The following is a 21,118-nucleotide window of genomic DNA, read 5'->3' as shown; positions in this document are numbered from 1 at the left end:
AGCGCGCTACCAACTGAGCTATATCCCCGCCAGCTATGGAAAGTGGCCCAGATCGCCTGCTCCATGGCTCGCTGATCTTCAAGGTTGTTGAGGATCACGCTACGGAAGTAGTTTTGCAAGCGTTGACACTTTTCCTTGGTTAGTCGCCCCTCCCCTCTTCCACCAAGCCTTCCATCCTTTGATGCCTTGCGGAGAGCTGTGCCCATTCTCTTGGGGAGGTGGTTGGTACATTCCAGCTTGGTGATGGGACGTGTGGGACCGTAGGGCTGAGCTGCAGCCAAAGCATTGAACGCTGTGGAATCTCCGTCCGACAGCATAGTTCTGTACCTGAGGTTGTGACGCTCAACAGACCTGCAGCATAGACAAATTAAAAAAAACTTAGTGTAAAGTACTGGCTGGATAACTACTGTTTTGAAAAAAATATGAAAAAGACTGGGGTTCATGGGCCAACAAGGTCCTGGTGAGATACAGACGCAGACCCACGAATGAAAATGATTTTGGATATTACTTTAGTGAAGAGTATCAGGAGGCCTCTCCCAGCAGAAAATACATATACTGTTCAAAAAAAGAAACGCATAGTTGCTACTTGCCAAATTTGTTTTATTTTTCGAAAAAATTAACAGAAAATCCAATATTTAGATTATTTGTCTGAAATTTGGTATGGACACAGTTGAATGCACACACAGTTCATTTGCATCTTCAAATCAATCAGTCAATCAATACGATTGGGTGCCAAGGCTGTCAAGTCAGTAGGGGGTGTGACTGCCTTGAGCAGCAACAACTGCCCGGCACCTTCTGGGCATGGACTGGATCAGATGCCGGATATCTTGCTGTGGGATGGTGTCCCACTCCTCCTGAAGTGCCTGCAATAGATCGCGGTGATTTGCCGGCGCTTCTTCTCGCCTGCGCACACGTCTGTCCAATTCATCCCAGAGGTGTTCTATCGGGTTCATGTCTGGCGACATGGATGGCCAGGGAAGCACCTGGACATGGTGGTCGGTGATGAACTGGGTGGTGAGTCGTGCTGTGTGCGGGCGAGCGTTGTCCTGCTGGAATATGGCATCCTGGTCAGCCAGAAGAGGAAGGGCGTGTGGGCGCAGAATTTCCTCCACGTATCGCTGGGCAGTTATGCGCCCTTGGACGTGCACCAGGGTGCTCCTTCCAGCGGTATTGATCGCCCCCCACACCATGACGCCTCCACCACCATGAACGGGTGCCTCATCCACACAGTTGGGCGCGTAACGTTCGTTTACTCTCCGGTAGACCCTCCTCCGACCATCATGTCGCTGGAGCAGGAAGTAGGACTCCTCGCTGAACCACACGTGTCTCCAGTGATTCCGGACGGTTCAGCGAAGGTGCTGGTTGCCCCACTGCACTCGGTTCTGGCGATGGCGGCACGTGAGGACAGCTCCTCTGTGAGGTCTGCGAGCTCTCAAACCAGCTTCATGCAGGCGGTTCCGCACGGTCTGGTCCGATAATCGGTGTGGCCCGGGGAGAGCCTGGACAGAAGATGAGGCCGACAGGAAACGATTCCGGAGGTGGCGGAGCCGTATGAAGCGGTCGTGAGCAGCAGTTGTCGCCCTTGGTCTTCCCGCTCGTGGCAAGTCAGCAACGGAGCCAGTGGCTTGAAACCTGACCCACAGTCTACTGATGGTGCTCTGGGACACGTGGAAGTGCCTGGCGATTGCACTTTGACTTTGGCCTGCTTGTAAACGACCCAATGCAATTTGGCGGTCTTCTCTGCTCAATCGGGCCATCTTTCGTCGCTGAATTGTCGTCTGATTTCTTTGTGGCGAACAATCCGCTTTTATGGGTTTTGGAAGACATGGTGAGAGCTCAATATTCCCCGAGTTTCACGAGATTACACTGAAGCATGACGAGTGGTCATGCCAAATGAGCAATTTTGACATTGTAGCCACTGATAACGCATGCGTCACGTGCAGAGCTCACTTGTGGCAATGGACGAAAGGTCGACGACCAGATAAACATTTTCTGCAGTTTGGTGGATATCCTTGTAGCCATATAACTAAATTAACCAAATATTACAAGCTATGCGTTTCTTTTTTTGAACAGTATACATGTTCTTATTATTATTACTGGAAAGTGTGCCAATTTACATTGGCTTGTGTACTAAGTGTGTATAAAGTGATCTTTTCATAGAGGGTGAACATTTAACTTGTACTTGTTGGAATATATACATACACACATCTCTCTCCCTCTCTCACACACACACACACACACACACATACACACACACACACACACACACACACACACACACACACACACTGACAATGAGTTTGATCCCAACTTGTTTGGGACACTTTTTCTTTTCAATAGAAAAGTTGTCAGGTTTCCTCTGAAATTTGCAGATTCAATAAACAATTTCCCAGCCTAGCTGATCCTTTAGGACATTGTGAACATTTAATGAAAAGAAAATGTATTTGTGAAGGGTTTGTGGACAGTGTTTTGTTGCAAAAATATGTGCTTCTGTGTTGTGTTTTGTTGGTCTTCATCTTTCTTTGTAAAGAAAAACAAACACCCACAATGTACCATGCTTTATACAATTTTAAATAAAATTTACTTTTTATCGCAACCTTATTCATGTTGTCTTATTCTGTATTTGAAAATAAAGGATATAGGGAAGAGTGTATAGGCTATTAGAACAATATTCTTACCTTCCCCACAACTCCAAGGCTGCGTCCCTCTCCATAGACTTGGCAGATCCCTCATGGTTAATGCTGCAGTCAGGCTGGTGAAGCTGCTTCCACTGTAGTTGCTCGGCAGCGGTCATCCCCTCTAGTTTTTTTTTTGTTCATCGCACATGTGTGACAGTATGTGGATTTCACACCGAAGTCCAGCACATACCCAGTCAGAACATCAACAACAACGCCAACTCCATAGTGTGAGGAAAATCCTCTCTTGTGCCATGTACCATCAAAGGCCACGTCCACCCAGAGAATGCCATCATCATCTTCCCAAGCACTGTCTTCCTCACCATCATCATTCACAGCATTCACTCTGCCTTGAGGAAATGTTTCCCTGTAGGCTTCCCTCACAAACTCCACTGTTTCGTTAAGTGTGGCATCTGTAGCTTCCACAATGCTGGCATTGACTCGTTTGTCTTTGCGATGATAGGAACTCTTGTTCATCGCTGGCATTCCAAAGACTGTGCACAGTTTGTCCACACTGGAGTAGCCACTACCTATCTCATGAGAGTATAGCACAATCTCTTTGTTCACTTCAAAGGGAACATTTTGTCTGTTGTTGAGGTTGTTTTCTCGAATGCCGGACGTTTCGGCCCTAAGACGGTTCGGGCCTAAGACGTTTCGGCCCCATTTGGGACCGCGTTTCGGCCCTAAAATTCTGGACGTTTCGGCCCATTTCAGGACTTGTTTCGGCCGTAAGACGGTTCGCCTTAAGACGTTTCGGACCCGATTTTTTTTTCTCAAATATCATATTATAAATATAACCTATATATAATAACATATAGCGCCCTTGATGCGTGTACAGCTCATATTCAATCCAGATTACCAGAGTCGCCTTGTGGCGAGATATGTGATTTTAAACATGATCAACTGGTGTCGGCAGCCACTCATTATTTATTTTAAAGTTAGTATTAAATAATGGCAATTTATCTTCCATGATATCTGCTCCCGACATCATATTGTATGGTTAGAAAAAAGGCATGTCACATAGGAGTGGCAGTTAAAACTGTACAAACATGCTACTGATTAAACAAATAACACTTCCCTCGGCTTTACACTGAGACAGAAACAACAACATTCACAACCTTTTTTTTTTTAACAGCCGAGGGGGGGGGGGGGGGGGGTCCGGAACCCCTGTAACCACCACCCCTCTAATCCGCCCCTGACACGTATAGAGACACACACGGCACAGAGACAATAACAAATCTGTATTTTTCGAGGCCGGGTGACAAGAATAAACATAGATATGCTTTTTTGCAGGACTCAACCTACAACTATCACTCAGTAGGGAAGAAAGAGAGAGAGAAAAAAAAGGTTTTGTAAAAGATTAATGGTGGAACATATAAGTTTATGTACATGAAGCGCATTATATAAAAGCATTGTAGATCATAAGGTAGCGTTCAAAACCGTAGAGTGTAAAGCAATAATGATAAACGCAAAGTAAATAGAGAGAGAGAGAGAGAGAGAGAGAGTTATCTGTAAAGATTGTATCTTACTTGAAGTCAAATCTTCCGTTGTGACTTGAACATCCTTTGCACATGAAATCCTGTCTCTATGCCGTATTGCTCCTTAGTGAGAACTTCACCACCTTTGGCATTTCCCACAAAAAAACAGCATCTGTTTTGCATGATTTCTTGCAACAGCCACACGGCCATTAATGTTGTCGAGGCATCTTTGGCTTCAAGTACTGAACAGGGTGTCTTTCTGACTTGGTTTCAAATGTTACAAAGACTGAGACACACACAATCCGATATGTGCTCACCATTCAGTGATACAGGTGATCACCATTCAGTGAGCACATATCGGATTGATGTTCATTACCGTGAAACTAAAGAAGCAAGAGACAGAGACAGAGAGAGAGACGGCTTCTATGTAAAATGTTGAATTTTAATGTCTAATGTAAAGCGCCATGAGACTGCCATTTGGCGGTGAACAGCGCCATAAAAGAATGTTTTATTATTATTATTAGAGAATTTTGGTGATAAATGGATAAATAGAATCATATTTGTTTGTTTGAGAGAGAGAGAGAGAGAAAGATCTGCATGCACACACACTTACAGTGAAGTTACACTCACACACACACACACACACGCGGCTTGCATACAGGTACACACACTCACACAAGAAGAAAACTAAATTAGTAAGAATTTTGTAAGAAAAAACTAAATTAGTAAATGAGGGCCGAAACGTCCTAGGGCCGAAACGACGATTGGGCCGAAACGACCATTTGGGCCGAAACGTCCTGGTAAATTGGGGCCGAAACGACTTGGGCCGAAACGTCTTCGCAGTGGCTACACTTACGCCGCCCGTAACTTTTCCCTTCTTTGCTTTGATTACGCCACAAAGCATTTCCCCGCCAGGGCCGCGCTCTACTTCCGGTTTGATCCGGTTTGGGCGGCCATTTTAAAGCGTGGGTCGAGTGAGGACAGACGTGTTCAACAGTTCATTAGTAGTGGTTGTGCGTTTCTACCCGTATGCAGGCCGGTTTATTTTAGTCATGGATAGGCGGACTTCACAGCGAAGCAGTTTTGACAGTAGGAAGTACGTTCGAGTCCGGCTTCGACGGGTTGCAAAAAGTTATCTCGGACTTTGAAACAAACGCGTTCGTCCAGCTCTACGTTCGGTCGTCGCGAACCCTGCAGACGCTCTCCCACCTCCCTCTCTCTTTCTCTCTTCCTTTATGGTGATCCATCCATCTCTCTCTCTCCTACCCCCCCCCCCCCCACCCAAGTGTTCAAAGGATGCATTATTGCACAAATCGTTATACAAATGATAACGTACAGGTGAGTGGCCTACCCTTCAAAATGGTCACGGGTTACACAGTAGGCCTGCAGGCTACGACAGTAAAATGGCGTCATGCCGTAATTGCCGCATGTCCCTGTAGTAATATGTGGGATCACGCCGCGCCGTAATCAAAGTATGGCCGACTGACTCTATGACGTGGAAAAGGTGTAACCGAAGCCTCTAGTGAGCGTGTTACGACAGTAAAATGACGTCATGTCGTAACTAGAGAATGTCCGGGTAGGATCACGCCGCACTGTAATCAAAGTCTGGCCGAGTGACTCTACGACTCGTGGAAAAGGTGTAACCGAAGCCTGCAGTGAGCGGGTTACGACAGTAAAATGACGTCATGCCGTAACTATAAAATTTCTGAGTCAAATTACGACTTGAAAAAGGCGTAACAGTAGCCTCTACCAAACGTCTTTGGGCCGAAACGACTGGCTACCGTCGCAACACAGCACTAGTTCTTGTGACAAGCCCATCGAGTCACCAACTCGAATTGTCACATGTCCTGCCTCGCACTTCGGGCACTTCACATCAGAGAGAAGCGAGTTCTCAGTTCAACTGACTGCACTCGGCAAAACACCACGAACGGCGATTTAGCTCAGCTGGTGGTTGAGCATTCGGGTCGATGCCTGCACCACTAAATCTCCTCAGTTTCGTCGCCGAAGCAGAAATACCTTCGATTTGAGGCTGATTACGGTTCACATCGCCTAAAACTGGCCGAGGTTCGACTCCGAGTCGATTCGAAACATACGCGTCACCACTATCTCTCAAAACAACTGTCTCTGCTCTGCCAACTTCAGGCGCGTTCTCGTCGCCCGCTGGTTTTTCCTTCCTCGTTGTTCGAGCATCTGAAAGCTGATTCTTCCTTTTGCGTTGGGAAGATCCTTGCGAATTTCGGAGTAGACATTGCTGGTTGATAGTTGATATTGAGTTACGTGGAATCGACACTGTGTTTACAACGGATAAGGCAGTTTGCGCTTGCGCGTCACAGTGGTCATTGACAACGACCAACCAGAGAAGTTTCTCAAAGGTTAGAGGTTGTTCTCATGAATATTCATATTACTGTCTGAAAAAGTTGATGCGCGATCCGGCCGTTGTACGGTTCATGTCTATTTTTAACGTTCACAGAAAACGGGAATTCCCGCTCAACCGTTCGATGTGTTACTGCCAAGCTTATTCGGGGAATCGTGGTTGTTGCAAGGACTTGAAAACATAGATTGTTCAGCAATTTCTCACACTTGCAGCACTCACACATGTACACATACTTTGAAAATCACCACTTTATTGCAAAATAAACGATGAAATTGACAAAATAAACAACACACAGTGATTCTATGATGTTCAAAGTACCTGAAAAAACCTAAAACCCAAAACACGTTTTTGAACAAATGTTTGCTATTGCGTAGATTTTGATCTTTAAAAAAATTTTCCGGGGGAACACACCCGGACCCCCCTGTTTTTGGGTCCCTCTCCTGTTTTCAGCTGACTTTTTATTCAGCCATTCCCATGCCTCAGTAAGGCTGGGAGAGTGTGTTTTTGTGCGCGCCTGTCTGTGTTTGTGTACCTTTGTCAGTGTCTGTGTGCTGGTGTCTGTGTGTCAGTGTCTGTGTGCTGGTGTCTGTGTGTCAGTGTCTGTGTGCTGGTGTCTGTGTGTCAGTGTCTGTGTGCTGGTGTCTGTGTGTCAGTGTCTGTGTGCTGGTGTCTGTGTGTCAGTGTCTGTGTGCTGGTGTCTGTGTGTCAGTGTCTGTGTGCTGGTGTCTGTGTGTCAGTGTCTGTGTGCTGGTGTCTGTGTGTCAGTGTCTGTGTGCTGGTGTCTGTGTGTCAGTGTCTGTGTGCTGGTGTCTGTGTGTCAGTGTCTGTGTGTACACATGCCTGCATGTGCATGTCAAAAACCACTCTTGTCATCACTACATTCCACTGTGCAAACAGAACTGGCACGAGATGAACTACAAGTGCATGGACCAGGAGGAGCTTGAGGACAACACCTGTAAAGGCATGAGTCGTATCTTGCTGTCTGCACCCGTTCGTCTCATGGTCATCCTGGTTTTTGGTGAGTCAAAGGGAATGTTTTGTACGACGTGCGCAATGGCTTGGTGGTAAGACGTGCAAAAACATGAGTGTACATGGGAGTTTCCCAGTTAGCATGCCAACGTTAAATTAGCCCACGAACGCAGAAGAAGAAGTTTTCTACACTCGCACCAATCTACAAGGTGATAGGTAACCAGTGCTGCTTAAAAAAAAAGACAACGAAGGTGTCCAAATTTGGAATTAGGTAAATCCTTGCGTTTTTTGTCTGGTTGTCTGTCCCTCTTCATCACCGCTGTGGGTTTTTCCCTCCCTTCCCTGCCTTTCATTTACTTCGTCCCTCCTTGTGACAAGTCTGTCTTATACAATGTTACCATCTGATCTTAAGTGCATAAGTCTGCCATTTTTAGATTGCCAGCGACTGCTTACATTTTTCCTACCGGTTGCACTAGATTCAACCTCTTTTTCCCACAATGGTGCACCCACCAGCAACAGGCAATGAATAAAGCAAAGTATCTCCTGTCCATATCTACAGACATTGATTTAATTGTGTGTGTCAAGGCATTGGCAGTTTTTTCTTGGAGAGAGAATGAGTGAGTTCACGTGTTTGATGGTATGAAAGGGCAAATGGGCCCAAACGGAGCGCTCATTTAAGGAGGGCGAAATAAGTGAGGGCGCCTAAAATGAGCGCTCAAGTTAAGGATTGATTGGCTGGTAAAAATAGTTAGCCAATCAAATCACATTTCTTAAGATTCGCGCTCCAAAAAGGAGGGCGCAGTTTATTTGGCGAGCTATAGATACGCGCTCCAAAAAGGAGCCTATTTGCCCAATAACGATAAGCTGCGCCCTCAATAAATGCGCGCTCTTTTTTGGAGCGCGAATCTATTGCTCGCCAAATAAACTGCGCCCTCCTTTTTGGAGCGCGAATCTTTAGAAATGTGATTTGATTGGCTAACTATTTTTACCAGCCAATCAATCCTTAACTTGAGCGGTCATTTTAGGCGCCCTCACTTATTTCGCCCTCCTTAACCTTTGCCGTGCTTCCTGGGTTCACCTGTACCCAGAGACACACTAAAATCATTGTAACTCTGGAACCATTAAAGGTATCGTTTTGAAATTTTAAGTATCTCTCACACACCTAATTTGCTCTCTGTCTGCAAATTTTTAGTGTGTACATGACAAAAAATTAAAATTAATTGATTATGTTAATTAACATAAACACTACCGATTGCGCGGGTTCACACAAACCCATACTTTTAAAGAGTAGTAGTGATTGTAACTATCCCTCTGCCGACGGCGCGGGTTCTGCTACACCCATAATTACCAAAGCGGCGGAACAGTGTCTGTCTGCCTGTTTGTCTCCACGAGACTCTCTGTACGTCTGTCTCAGTGTCCGTATATCTCTGTCTGTCTGTCCGTATCTGTCTGTCTGTCTGTACGTCCGTCTGTCCGTATCTCTCTGTCTGTCTGTACGTATCTCTCTGTCTGTCCGTACGTCCGTCCGTATCTCTCTGTCTGTCCGTACGTCCGTCCGTATCTCTCTGTCCGTACGTCTGTCTGTCCGTATCTTTCTGTCTGTCCGTACGTCCGTCTCTGTCTGTCTGTACGTCCGTATCTCTCTGTCTGTACGTCCGTCTGTCCGTATCTCTCTGTCTGTCCGTACGTCTGTCTGTCCGTATCTCTCTGTCTGTCCGTACGTCCGTCTCTGTCTGTCCGTACGTCTGTCTGTCCGTATCTCTCTGTCTGTCCGTACGTCCGTCTCTGTCTGTCTGTACGTCTGTCTGTCCGTATCTCTCTGTCTGTCTGTACGTCCGTCTGTCCGTATCTCTCTGTCTGTCTGTACGTCTGTCTGTCCGTATCTCTCTGTCTGTCTGTACGTCTGTGTGTCCGTATCTCTCTGTCTGTCTGTACGGGCTGTCTGTCCGTATCTCTATGTCTGTCTGTATGTCTGTCTGTCCGTATCTCTCTGTCTGTACGTCTGTCTGTCCGTATCTCTCTGTCTGTCCGTACGTCTGTCTGTCCGTATCTCTCTGTCTGTACGTCTGTCTGTCCGTATCTCTGTCTGTCCGTCCGTCCGTCTGTCCGTATCTCTGTCTGTCCGTACGTCCGTGTCTCTCTGTATGTCCGTACGTCCGTCTGTCCGTATCTCTCTGTCTGTCCGTATCTCTCTGTCTGTCCGTACGTTCGTCTGTCCGTATCTCTCTGTATGTCCGTATGTCCGTATCTCTCTCTCTCTCTCTCTCTCTCTCTCTCTCTCTCTCTCTCTCTCTCTCTCTCTCTCTCTCTCTCTCTCCAACTCGCGCTCACACCCGGATTCTGCCATCGCTGCAAGAAGTCGGTGAAGGGAGAAACTCGATGCACCCACTGAAGTAGCGCTGTGGGTTTCTCTGAACCCACACCGTCGTTAGCGGAATAAACGGTAAAAACCCTCTTTCAAATGTATGGGTTCAGACAAACCCGCATCGTCGGGCGTGTGTAGTCAAAAGCGGCATCCGGCAAAGGTTAAATGAGCGCTCTGTTTGGGGCCCATTTGCCCTCTCATATGATAGAGGAGAGAGTGGTGAATTGCTGTGTCTGACTGGCATGTCCTTTCTTTTCAGTGGTGTCCGATACTGCCAATGCTGTGTACAGACGTGTCACTGCACCTGACGAATTCAAAGTAGGAGTGACAGCTCATTATGGCGGCTTAATGGCAGGTATAATGATGCTCAATGTGCACGTGTGTGTGTGTGAAAGATTGAGTGTGTGTTGATGTGTGTACTTGTGTTAATGCATTCATGCATATCATCAAACATGTGTGTATATGTGACTTAGTGTATGTGCATCTTTTTCAGAGCGTGTCTGAATACCAAGCTAATTCTGGCATGAGTTAAACACTTCACAACTTGCAAAATTAAACCCCAAAACAGAACTTTTTTATGCGTAGGAAGCTGTTATACCTCCGGCTTGGTTTCATTTCTCCTCCAGTCATTTATTCACTGGTTCTATATTGTGCCCAGGTCTGCTGCTTGGAATCCCCATCCTGATGAACGTACGTCGCCACGAATGGGAGACCAACCTGGGATGGGTGACACTCGCCATCTACCTCGCCTTCGTCGCTTTGTGCTGCATCTTCAATGCCGTCTATGATGGATACCCGAATACGGATTGGTCGGGATGGTAACGCGCACCTCTGGTGTGTCTTCCGTTCTACAGAGGAGAACTTGGAAAAGATGCACTAAAAAGGCTGGAGAAAACCGCGTAGCTGGTTTGTATTTGATCGCCGTCAGTGTCATTTCTGGCTTGTTTGGTACCGTTTTAGCTGAGGTGGAAAGAGTGTCGTTTTCTGATGTTGATGTAGAATGCTTTCTGATGTTTTTGAGCACTGCCAGTATGGAAAAGATACGGTAATTGGATGATGAAATTGTATATCTGCAAGATAAGTCTGTTCTTGTAGGTTGATATGCTGCGAGGTTGAGCTTGTTTTTGGAGAAAAAAAAGGTCGTCTGTCACAAGGAGAAATGCCTCTGTTTACATTCACATCTCTTTAAAGGGTATTGAACCAATGGATTGCTTAGGTTGAGGAAAAAAAAGGGGCTTTTGTTGTTGTTTTGCTAAGCTTAGTATGCATGAAAAAAGTTACTGGTTGGTTGAGCAGTAAGATACTTGTTTGTATATGTGCCAGTTCAGTGATATCTGTGAGAGATATCTGACACCAGCTAGAGGAGGTTTGCAGAAGGCAATTGGTGGGAAGTGTTCTGACAGTGCTGTCTTAGGTCCACATCTGGTGTATGTCTGCGACGGATTGCAGTGAGATGCAGCAGAGATGTATTCAGAAGAGAAACATCAGCCTTGCCTTGGCTTGCAAATGGTCTATCTGTAAGCAGTACGTCTAAAAGAACAGAAATCAGGTTGGAATGTAAGAGCAGCATGAAACTGAATAAACAAGAGGGGGTCAATTGTGTAGACGTAATTCCTAAAAACAAATTTCATCGCAAGTAGCGAGGATTGACACCATGGAGATAACATTGGGTGATTAAGGTCGAAGGGAAAAAGAATTCAGTCTTGGAAGTGTTCATCAAGGCTTACCTGGTAGAGGATACAGGAAGCATATCAGAATAATTCTGTTATTTCTATCAATTACAGAGAATTTCCAACAGACTGATGAGGTCAGCATGCGCTGTAAGATCGGTTGTAGATGCATATACTCTCAGAAGAACTTGATTAGTCTGCTTCAACACTCGGGTTGCACAGTAAATACTCTCAATTGTCCATCATCAGTGCAAAAAACAAAAATAATATCTCCGTTTTAATTATCTCGACATTGTGATCCCTAGATCTGCTTACAAAGATCTGTTATGCTATTTTTAGGATGCTTGTGTGGGGGATTGTGTACCCCCAAAAGAATGATTGCATTTTGACATGGTTGAGAGACAAAATGAACTATTTTTAGTCTTGCCCTGATATTTTTTTCAAAAATGTCGGATGGTTCCCTTTGCCCTCAGAACGAATGTGAGCGTTGTTCCCATTTTGATCAACAACCTGTATCTGAATGTGATTGTGGGCATGCACATTTGTGATTGTTGAAAGAATTCCACTTATATTGTTTGAGCAACTGATCAAATGTGAACAGCTCAAACTAATTATGTGATGATTTGCATGTGTTGAAAGAACTGTTGATTTCTGAATACCACTGATTGAATGAAAAGATTGTGAGGGTTGTTTCATGTTGTTTTAGGCTTTTGTGTGATACTGTCACTAGTTCCTCATAATTATTTTTTAATCTTTTAAACCAAGAAATTTGTTTGCTCAAGCTTTTGTCCTATATTAATGCACTACATTTCCCGCTGTAGCTTGTAACACTGTCAGCATAATTTCCTCATTGCAAAATGATCATGGAATGCAGTTGATGCAAAATGATCATGGAATGCAGTTGATGCAAAATGATCATGGAATGCAGTTAATGCAAAATGAATGGAATGCAGTTGATGCAAAATGATTCCCCCCGCGGGTTAGGGGGAGTCCCATATTGGTTGGGACGAAAAAGAATTTACCCGATGCTCCCCAGCATGTCGTAAGAGGCGACTAACGGATTCTGTTTCTCCTTTTACCCTTGTTAAGTCTTTCTTGTATAGAATATAGTCAATTTTTGTAAAGATTTTAGTCAAGCAGTATGTAACAAATGTTAAGTCCTTTGTACTGGAAACTTGCATTCTCCCAGTAAGGTAATATATTGTACTACGTTGCAAGCCCCTGGAGCAAATTTTTGATTAGTGCTTTTGTGAACAAGAAACAATTGACAAGTGGCTCTATCCCATCTTCTCCCTTTCCCCGTAGCGATATAACCCTTCGTGGTTGAAAACGACGTTAAACACCAAATAAAGAAAAGAAAGATTTGTCTGCATCATTTTATGGATTCTGGTAAGCATATCTGTTATTGCGTTTATTTATTTCATTGTTGCTATTTCTGTTTTGAGACCGCATGTTAATCAGTATTGTGTTTTAAAATTGTCTTGTTTTGTTAATTTTTACCTATCGTTTTGTAATATATACATAATCACCAACATGCATGAAGGTTTTCCTTAGATTTTGGATGGGTTATTTGTTTAATTTGTATCAGTTTTAACTTACACATAATCATGACTATATTTTACTGTCACATCATTTTCAGCTTATCTAAATGTATCGATTTCTTTTCCAGTTTGTTACTGTTAGTATGTTCATATCAGTTTTGTGTCCATACCAAACTTAATCTTGCCGGTGTTCGTTATAACAACACCACAGTTGTTTTCATATCTCATATGACGGAGGCACTCTTTTGATTTTGCCTTATTATACATTAAATCTTTGGTTCCAGAAGTGCAGTTTTGTCTGCACATACGGAAGCATGACAGCATTTGGCTCAGAATAAGATGTAAGTGTTAATTCCTTTGTAAATTAGCATATGAATCAAAACCTGCGAGCACCCAAAGAAAGGATACCATTTTCTGTCATTTACAGCTAAGGGACAGGTTTCATAGAAATGACAGGACATTTTCGCAACTCTGCATACTGAAACCATATGCAGACCTGGGAACCCATACGATTTTGCCGTATTTTGTACGCATGATTGTCTAGAATACGGTCAGTGGAAAAAAATATGACGAGAAAAAATTCCTTGACTACTTTTCTTCACAAGCGCATCCCGAAGCTGATCCATTTTGACACATGATTACAGTTTTTGTCAGTAAACATTGAAAGAAGCATGCGCTTTAAATGTATTTGTAAACTGAATTAATGCTGCGACGGACGGGTGTGAAGCATGTTTGAATCATGAATGTTCAAATGCTGTGTGGAGTACGCTCATTTTTCTGAAAATACACCAAGTTTGTTTCTTCTTCTCGATCGCTCAGCACCAAGTTTGTTTGGGAATACATGTACTCCAAGTGCAAAACAGGGGTTCCCAGGTCTGCATTTGGTGAGTTTTGCTGCTGACATGCGGAGTCAGTCATCACATATTCATTGTCACACATCAATTTGGGTCTGTCATTGGACAGTTTTAGAATCTGATGTTCTTGATTTCATGGAAAAGTGTATTCTTTTCTATGCAGCTCTTGCTGAAGATGTGAAAACAATGGTGTTGATGGAATTCTCTTTGCTTTACCGCTTTCAAATTGTTTCCATGTGATACAAGAAAGTTTTTGCACCCCATAAACAAAGAGTTGTCACCCATGACATTGTCCACTGTTTTTAAAAATGTTTTTGTTTTTAAATCACAGGGTTAAGAGCTAGCAACTGTAACATCAGCATACACATGAAAATACACATGAAAATAAATATGTTGACATGTGAGCTCATTTCTTATGTCATTGTTTACCTGCTGAAAACCATTACAGACTGTGTAACTCATGGTTGAAAGTTTTATGTATTATACAGTAACATCAAACTGTCTGTGCAATATTAAAGTGTAAGAATATCTGGGTGCTTTTTGACGCACATGCGAAGCAAAAGTGAGTCTATGTACTCACCCGAGTCATCCGTCCGTCCGTCCGTCCGGACGTCCGGAAAACTTCAACGTTGGATATTTCTTGGACACTATTCAGTCTATCAGTACCAAATTTGGCAAGATGGTGTATGATGACAAGGCCCCAAAAAACATACATAGCATCTTGACCTTGCTTCAAGGTCAAGGTCGCAGGGGCCATAAATGTTGCCTAAAAAAACAGCTATTTTTCACATTTTTCCCATTTTCTCTGAAGTTTTTGAGATTCAATACCTCACCTATATATGATATATAGGGCAAAGTAAGCCCCATCTTTTGATACCAGTTTGGTTTACCTTGCTTCAAGGTCAAGGTCACAGGAGCTCTTCAAAGTTGGATTGTATACATATTTTGAAGTGACCTTGACCCTGAACTATGGAAGATAACTGTTTCAAACTTAAAAATTATGTGGGGCACATGTTATGCTTTCATCATGAGACACATTTGGTCACATATGATCAAGGTCAAGGTCACTTTGACCCTTATGAAATGTGACCAAAATAAGGTAGTGAACCACTAAAAGTGACCATATCTCATGGTAGAAAGAGCCAATAAGCACCATTGTACTTCCTATGTCTTGAATTAACAGCTTTGTGTTGCATGACCTTGGATGACCTTGACCTTGGGTCAAGGTCACATGTATTTTGGTAGGAAAAATGTGTAAAGCATGTGAGTCGTATGGGCTTTGCCCTTCTTGTTTTGGTATATAATGGACAGAAATCACTTTGCACATAAACCACAGAGGACAAATGCTTAATGAAAACAGTAGAATGTGCACACAATTATACCATGCACAATTTTAGAATGAATGAAAGTGAACACAAAAAACACTAGCAAGATTTTGTGAAGATTGCAACACAAAACAAAACAAAAGTGTTTATTTTTTGTAGCCAGTGTCATGTTACATTTCTGAGCTCTGTGCACTTGAGGTATATATTGCTAGAATCCACCAAAACATTTGATAGACCAGTCCCAAAGAAAGGTACATATTACATGCCTGAGATGCACAAACCTGTGCAGTGTCACTAGTAGTTTTGTGTGGCATCCTTGCCAGTATAATCCTGCATGAGCAAGAGAACAAACCAAAACCTTTTTGAAATAATTATTTGCTTATCAATTAACATGCTATTGTCCCATGTATCAAAATGCACCCCACTGCCATGAATATTGTTTGGAATTGTGGATCAACGCCCATGTATGCCCATGTACATTTAACAGGCATGGGAATTGAAAAAAGTAAAAACGGCTGAAAATTTGTAAGTAATATTAAAGTCGATGGCGCGAAGCGCTTAGTCTTACTAGGGGGGTCCGGGTGTATGCCCCCCCCCCCGGAATTTTTTTTTTAAAGAACCCAAATTGTGCAATTAGGTGTCATCTGAGCTCCAAATTTGCCATTAAATTAAGTTTTCAGAACCATTTTTGCCTCTCCCATTTATTTTTTCGGCGGACACTTTTGCTTTTTCGGCGGAACAAAAAAACATTTTGGGGGAAATTTGCCTTTCGGCGGACAATTCCCATGGCTGATTTAACTTCTTTTTAGGCTGCTTTGGTGGCTTATGTTTAGAAACATGATTAACTGCAGTTGCTGTTACTGTACACCAGAAATCAGATGATCGAATGTTGTGATGAGCAATCGTTTGCTGGTAAAGGCGGCTGTTTGACAGCGGGTTCTTGTCGGCAATAATTTAGGTGTTCTCGGAGAAAGATCTGCGAACTTGCACCATGATAAAACCCATTAATATTCTGATTGATTGATTCCTCAAAAGTCAGAGTGTGAAAAAAAGTAATCATGATTGTACTGCAGTTGTATTCACTGACGAACAATTAAGACCCTAAACTTCAGACTAAAGCAAGCTCACAATATGGTCTAGAAAGAGGAAAAAAAAGGTTTAACAAAAATACAGTGGGTAATTAAAATTACAGTTCTGGTGAATTATTATAATCAGGAGTATCCATTTTTTCAAGCACAGCCCAACTATACAATGAAGGAATAACCCTCCATGTTTTTAATTCTTGTAAAATCGTCTCTCTCTCTTCTTTTCTCCCATTGGGAGCAGTTCCTATGCTATGATACATTTGATCTAGAGTCAAATTGGCTCATAATATAAGTGGATGTGGATATGGATTATGTTTTGGAATGGAAAGTCTTTATATGCAGTGCTGTTGAGACTTTTTGCTTGGCACTGATTGTTACAGTCTGTGATTACTGTTTGTTAATTTTTGGCGGCTATCATATACATATAGGTGTCATTTAAAAAAATCTTCTGTTGGTATACATTTTAGAATGTGATTGTGTATTTTTTAACTTCATGTATACTGTGTTATCTTGCTTAAAAATGTATGCATGTCTGAGGACTATGTCTGTAGTTTGTAGCCCGCATTTGAAATAATTTGAGCTCTATCTGGGAAATTCAACACACCAGTTGATTTGTTATTTTAACATAATGTGTTCTGTCATTAGAAGTTACATGAAATGTTACAACATTTTTTGTCCAAGGTGATCTTATTCTCTGAATTTGAAGGAAAGTCACAATGATCTATTCCAGTAAATCCGGAAACCATCTGTGAGACCATTGGAAAACAAAAGTTAGGATTTTTCATTGTGTAAAAAACAAAAAAACCTCTTTTTTCAATTAAAGTTCTTATGAAAAACTTTTTACTCTTTTTTTGACGGAGCATGATTTCTTGCACATGATTTTCAGTAGGAAATTGTGTGTCAGAAATAGCACTCTATCACTTAAATGACAAATGTCACAATAACTTGAGCTTCATATCCTTCATATATCTTTCTTGCCGTCTACTGAAAAAGTAGACATTTTGTACGCCATTTTTTCTAATGAATTTCTTGTTGTGTTCGATTGGGACTGCACCCTTTTCAGTAGCACTTGCTTTCAGCTGAGAAAAATTGCATTCTCTACCTGTAGTTTTTTGTCTAGTTTATTTTTTCTTTGTCTGAGCATCATCTGTTTCCTTTGTACTGGAAACTTGCATTCTCCCAGTAAGGTCATATATTGTACTACATTGCAAGCCCCTGGAGCAATTTTTTGATTAGTGCTTTTGTGAACAAGAAACAATTAACAAGTGGCTCTATCCCATTCCCCCCACCCCCCCCCTTTTCCCCGTCGCGATATAACCTTGAACGGTTGAAAACGACGTTAAACACCAAATAAAGAAAGAAAGCATCATCTGTTTGGTGGTCTTCCTTGGTCCCAGTACTGCTGATGGGGTCTTTGTCAACCAAAAGAGTGGGATTCCCTGTAGGTGGAGAACTTTCCTGGAGGGGGATTCCCTGTATACAGGGAATCCCACAGGGTGGAGTTTTTCAATAAAACTTGCAAACCATACTCGAATTTCTAAGAAATATAAAAAAAGATTGAAAAATATCAAATTCTACCGATGTCGCCAAGCATCACGTGACTTTCAGCGATATCAGCAACACACTACAGGAACTAAATCCTGTGGTATTCCCTGTATACAGTATTATGGTAATTTTCTTGTAGAAAGGAATTTTTTGTCTTTTTCTCCCCAAATCAAAATCATAATGACATGTACAAATTATGAGCTTTAATTTTAAGAACTTTTTTAATTGATAAAGAAGCAAGGGAATAATTATGTCTTCTATTTGTGAACACATTTACAACCAATCCACTGAAAAATTACAAAAAGCCAAAAGTGAAAAATGAATAGAACACAAAAACATGGAAAAACCTATAGGATGGTTCGTGGAATTAATGATTGATCGTGTTTCATTAATTTGTTAAATGTACAAGGATATTCTCAGGGTTAACATGACTTAAGAAGACCACACAATATTGACATTGGTGTTGATGTTTCTTTGTAAACTTGCTATGCAGTTCTGGTTCTCAGTGATAATGTGATACATGTAGTAATTCTGGTATTTCTATCTTTATCTGACTAACTAGCCTCCTATTTTTATATTCAAATGTGTACTGTTCTATTTTCCATTTGCAATTAAAAAAATTCTTGCTTATTTGCTTTGCTGAGCGTTTTGTGTGGAGTATTGGTGGAAGAACTGGGAGACAACTTCTGCTGTTCATAATTTATAGATCTAAATAATTTATTGTCTCCCCTACAGCCTCTAGTTCTTCGACCTTTTGTTTTCCATAACTCTCTCTCTCTCTTTCTCTCTCTCTCTCTTTCTCTCTCTCTCTCTCTCATTGCTATGATTATTTTGGCTCGATTTTTCTCTGGACCATCCACACAAAACGAGAGCAGTTTCAAGTGAGGATAACTTACTTTCCTTCCACACACTCGTCAAACAATAACAGTCAAGTTAGTACCCCCGGGGGTTAGGGGGAGTCCCATGGTTGGGACGAGAAAGAATTTACCCAATGCTCCCCAGCATGTCGTAAGAGGGGACTAACGGATTCTGTTTCTCCTTTTACCCTTGTTAAGTGTTTCTTGTATAGAATATAGTCAATTTTTGTACAGATTTTAGTCAAGCAGTATGTAAGAAATGTTAAGTCCTTTGTACTGGAAACTTGCATTCTCCCAGTAAGGTAAAATATTGTACTACGTTGCAAGCCCCTGGAGAAAATTTTTGATTAGTGCTTTTGTGAACAAGAAACAATTGACAAGTGGCTCTATCTCATCTTCACCCTTTCCCGGTCGCGATATAACCTTTGTGGTTGAAAACGACGTTAAACACCAAATAAAGAAAAGTCAAGTTAGTGCAGTCCAGTAACAAGGAATGCGATCAAATAAAGCAGTTACGTGATAAATTCACCATGCTACAAATAGAATTCACTATACCAGACCGTATTCTCTTTTTGAGGATAGCACTGAGAGTATGCTTCTTTCTGTCAGTTTATTGTGTGTGTGTGTGTCAGTGTGCACAGTGTGTTTGTCAGTGTGTGCGTGAACTCCATCGCTGAAAGTAATATCAGTTTCAGCCCATTTTCAGTCGCATGAAAACTCACCAAACCTGTAAGTACTTCTACCTTATCGGTCAACCCATGTTAGACTTCTTGAAACCGTCATGGTTCAGTCAACAAGCACTGATTACCTGGCAGTGCTGAAAACCGGCCGACTCAGCTGAACTGTGCAACACGAACAACACTGGCAGTGGCAGGCCTTCAACAAGTGCGTGTATACAGGCTAGGTGCAATCAGTTAGATAGCGATAGACGTTGAGAGTCTACAAATGAGCTGCTACCGCCCCGTCTCGGACACTACGGGACTAATTAGTGGGAAATTTACTAACTTTACTTTGCTTCACGTGCAAGAGTGACTGCATGGTCGTTACGCGGGGGGTGATGTGGATGGAGGGGGGGGGGGGGGGTACTAGCTGAGGCGAACAACACACATCGTTGCTAGCTTTCATTGAGCAAAGACCGGCTTGAAAGTCAGTCCAGGCGTCAAGACTTTTTGCCGTGTCAGCACAAATACTCAAGGGATAACATGATCAGCCGTGGACGAAAACTACACTGGGGACTGACTGACTATTTACACCCCCGGTATAGGGGTGTGTATAGGTTTCGCTCGATGTGTTTGTTTGTTTGTTTGTTTGTTTGTTTGTGTTCGCATATTGATCTCAAGAATGAACGGACCGATCGTCACCAAACTTGGTGAACAGGTTCTATACATTCCTGAGACGGTCCTTACAAAAATTGGGACCAGTCAAACACACGGTTAGGGAGTTATTGGTGGATTAAAATTATACAAGGACTCATAGAGGAACATCTCAATGGTCAAAGGGAAATAACCATTCTCACTCAGTCACTGCCACCAACTGAAAAGGTTATTTCCCTTTGACGGGGGTGTTTTTCCTACCTCGTAGGAATTTCTTGTTTTTACATTTAGTCAAGTTTTGACTAAATGTTTTAACGTAGAGGGGGGAATCGAGACGAGGGTCGTGGTGTATGTGCGTGTGTCTGTCTGTGTGTGTGTGTGTGTGTAGAGCGATTCAGACTAAACTACTGGACCGATCTTTATGAAATTTGACATGAGAGTTCCTGGGTATGAAATCCCCGAACGTGTTTTTCATTTTTTTGATAAATGTCTTTGATGACGTCATATCCGGCTTTTCGTGAAAGTTGAGGCGGCACTGTCACGCCCTCATTTTTCAACCAAATTGGTTGAAATTTTGGTCAGGTAATGTTCGACGAAGCCCGGACTTCGGTATTGCATTTCAGCGTGGTGGCTTAAAAATTAATGAATGACTTTGGTCATTAAAAATCTGAAAATTGTAAAAAAAATATGTTTTTTATAAAACGATCCAAATTTACGTTTATCTTATTCTCCATCATTTGCTGATTCCAAAAACATATAAATATGTTATATTCGGATTAAAAACAAGCTCTGAAAATTAAATATATAAAAATTATTATCAAAATTAAATTTTCGAAATCAATTTAAAAACACTTTCATCTTATTCCTTGTCGGTTCCTGATTCCAAAAACATATAGATATGATATGTTTGGATTAAAAACACGCTCAGAAAGTTAAAACGAAGAGAGGTACAGAAAAGCGTGCTATCCTTCCCAGCGCAACTACTACCCCGCTCTTCTTGTCAATTTCACTGCCTATGCCGTGAGCGGTGGACTGACGATGCTACGAGTATACGGTCTTGCTGCGTT

General features: G+C 42.4%; 1 protein-coding gene across 1 annotated transcript in view; it reads left to right on the top strand.

Annotated features, from left to right (window-relative positions):
* LOC138947967 (rhomboid-related protein 2-like) overlaps nucleotides 1–18,513 on the top strand; it is a 58,391-nt gene extending 39,878 nt beyond the window's left edge. The window contains exons 8-10 of the mRNA XM_070319491.1: nucleotides 7,425–7,545; nucleotides 10,121–10,216; nucleotides 10,520–18,513. Of these exons, the coding sequence (XP_070175592.1) occupies nucleotides 7,425–7,545; nucleotides 10,121–10,216; nucleotides 10,520–10,683 (381 nt within the window). The 3' untranslated portion in view covers nucleotides 10,684–18,513. The remainder of the gene's footprint in view (nucleotides 1–7,424; nucleotides 7,546–10,120; nucleotides 10,217–10,519) is intronic.
* Nucleotides 18,514–21,118: the final 2,605 nt, after the last annotated feature.

The sequence above is a fragment of the Littorina saxatilis genome, linkage group LG15, assembly GCF_037325665.1.
Source record: "Littorina saxatilis isolate snail1 linkage group LG15, US_GU_Lsax_2.0, whole genome shotgun sequence".
In the NCBI taxonomy this organism is placed as follows: Eukaryota; Metazoa; Mollusca; class Gastropoda; order Littorinimorpha; family Littorinidae; genus Littorina; species Littorina saxatilis.
This window is presented reverse-complemented; position numbering and strand designations above follow the sequence as displayed.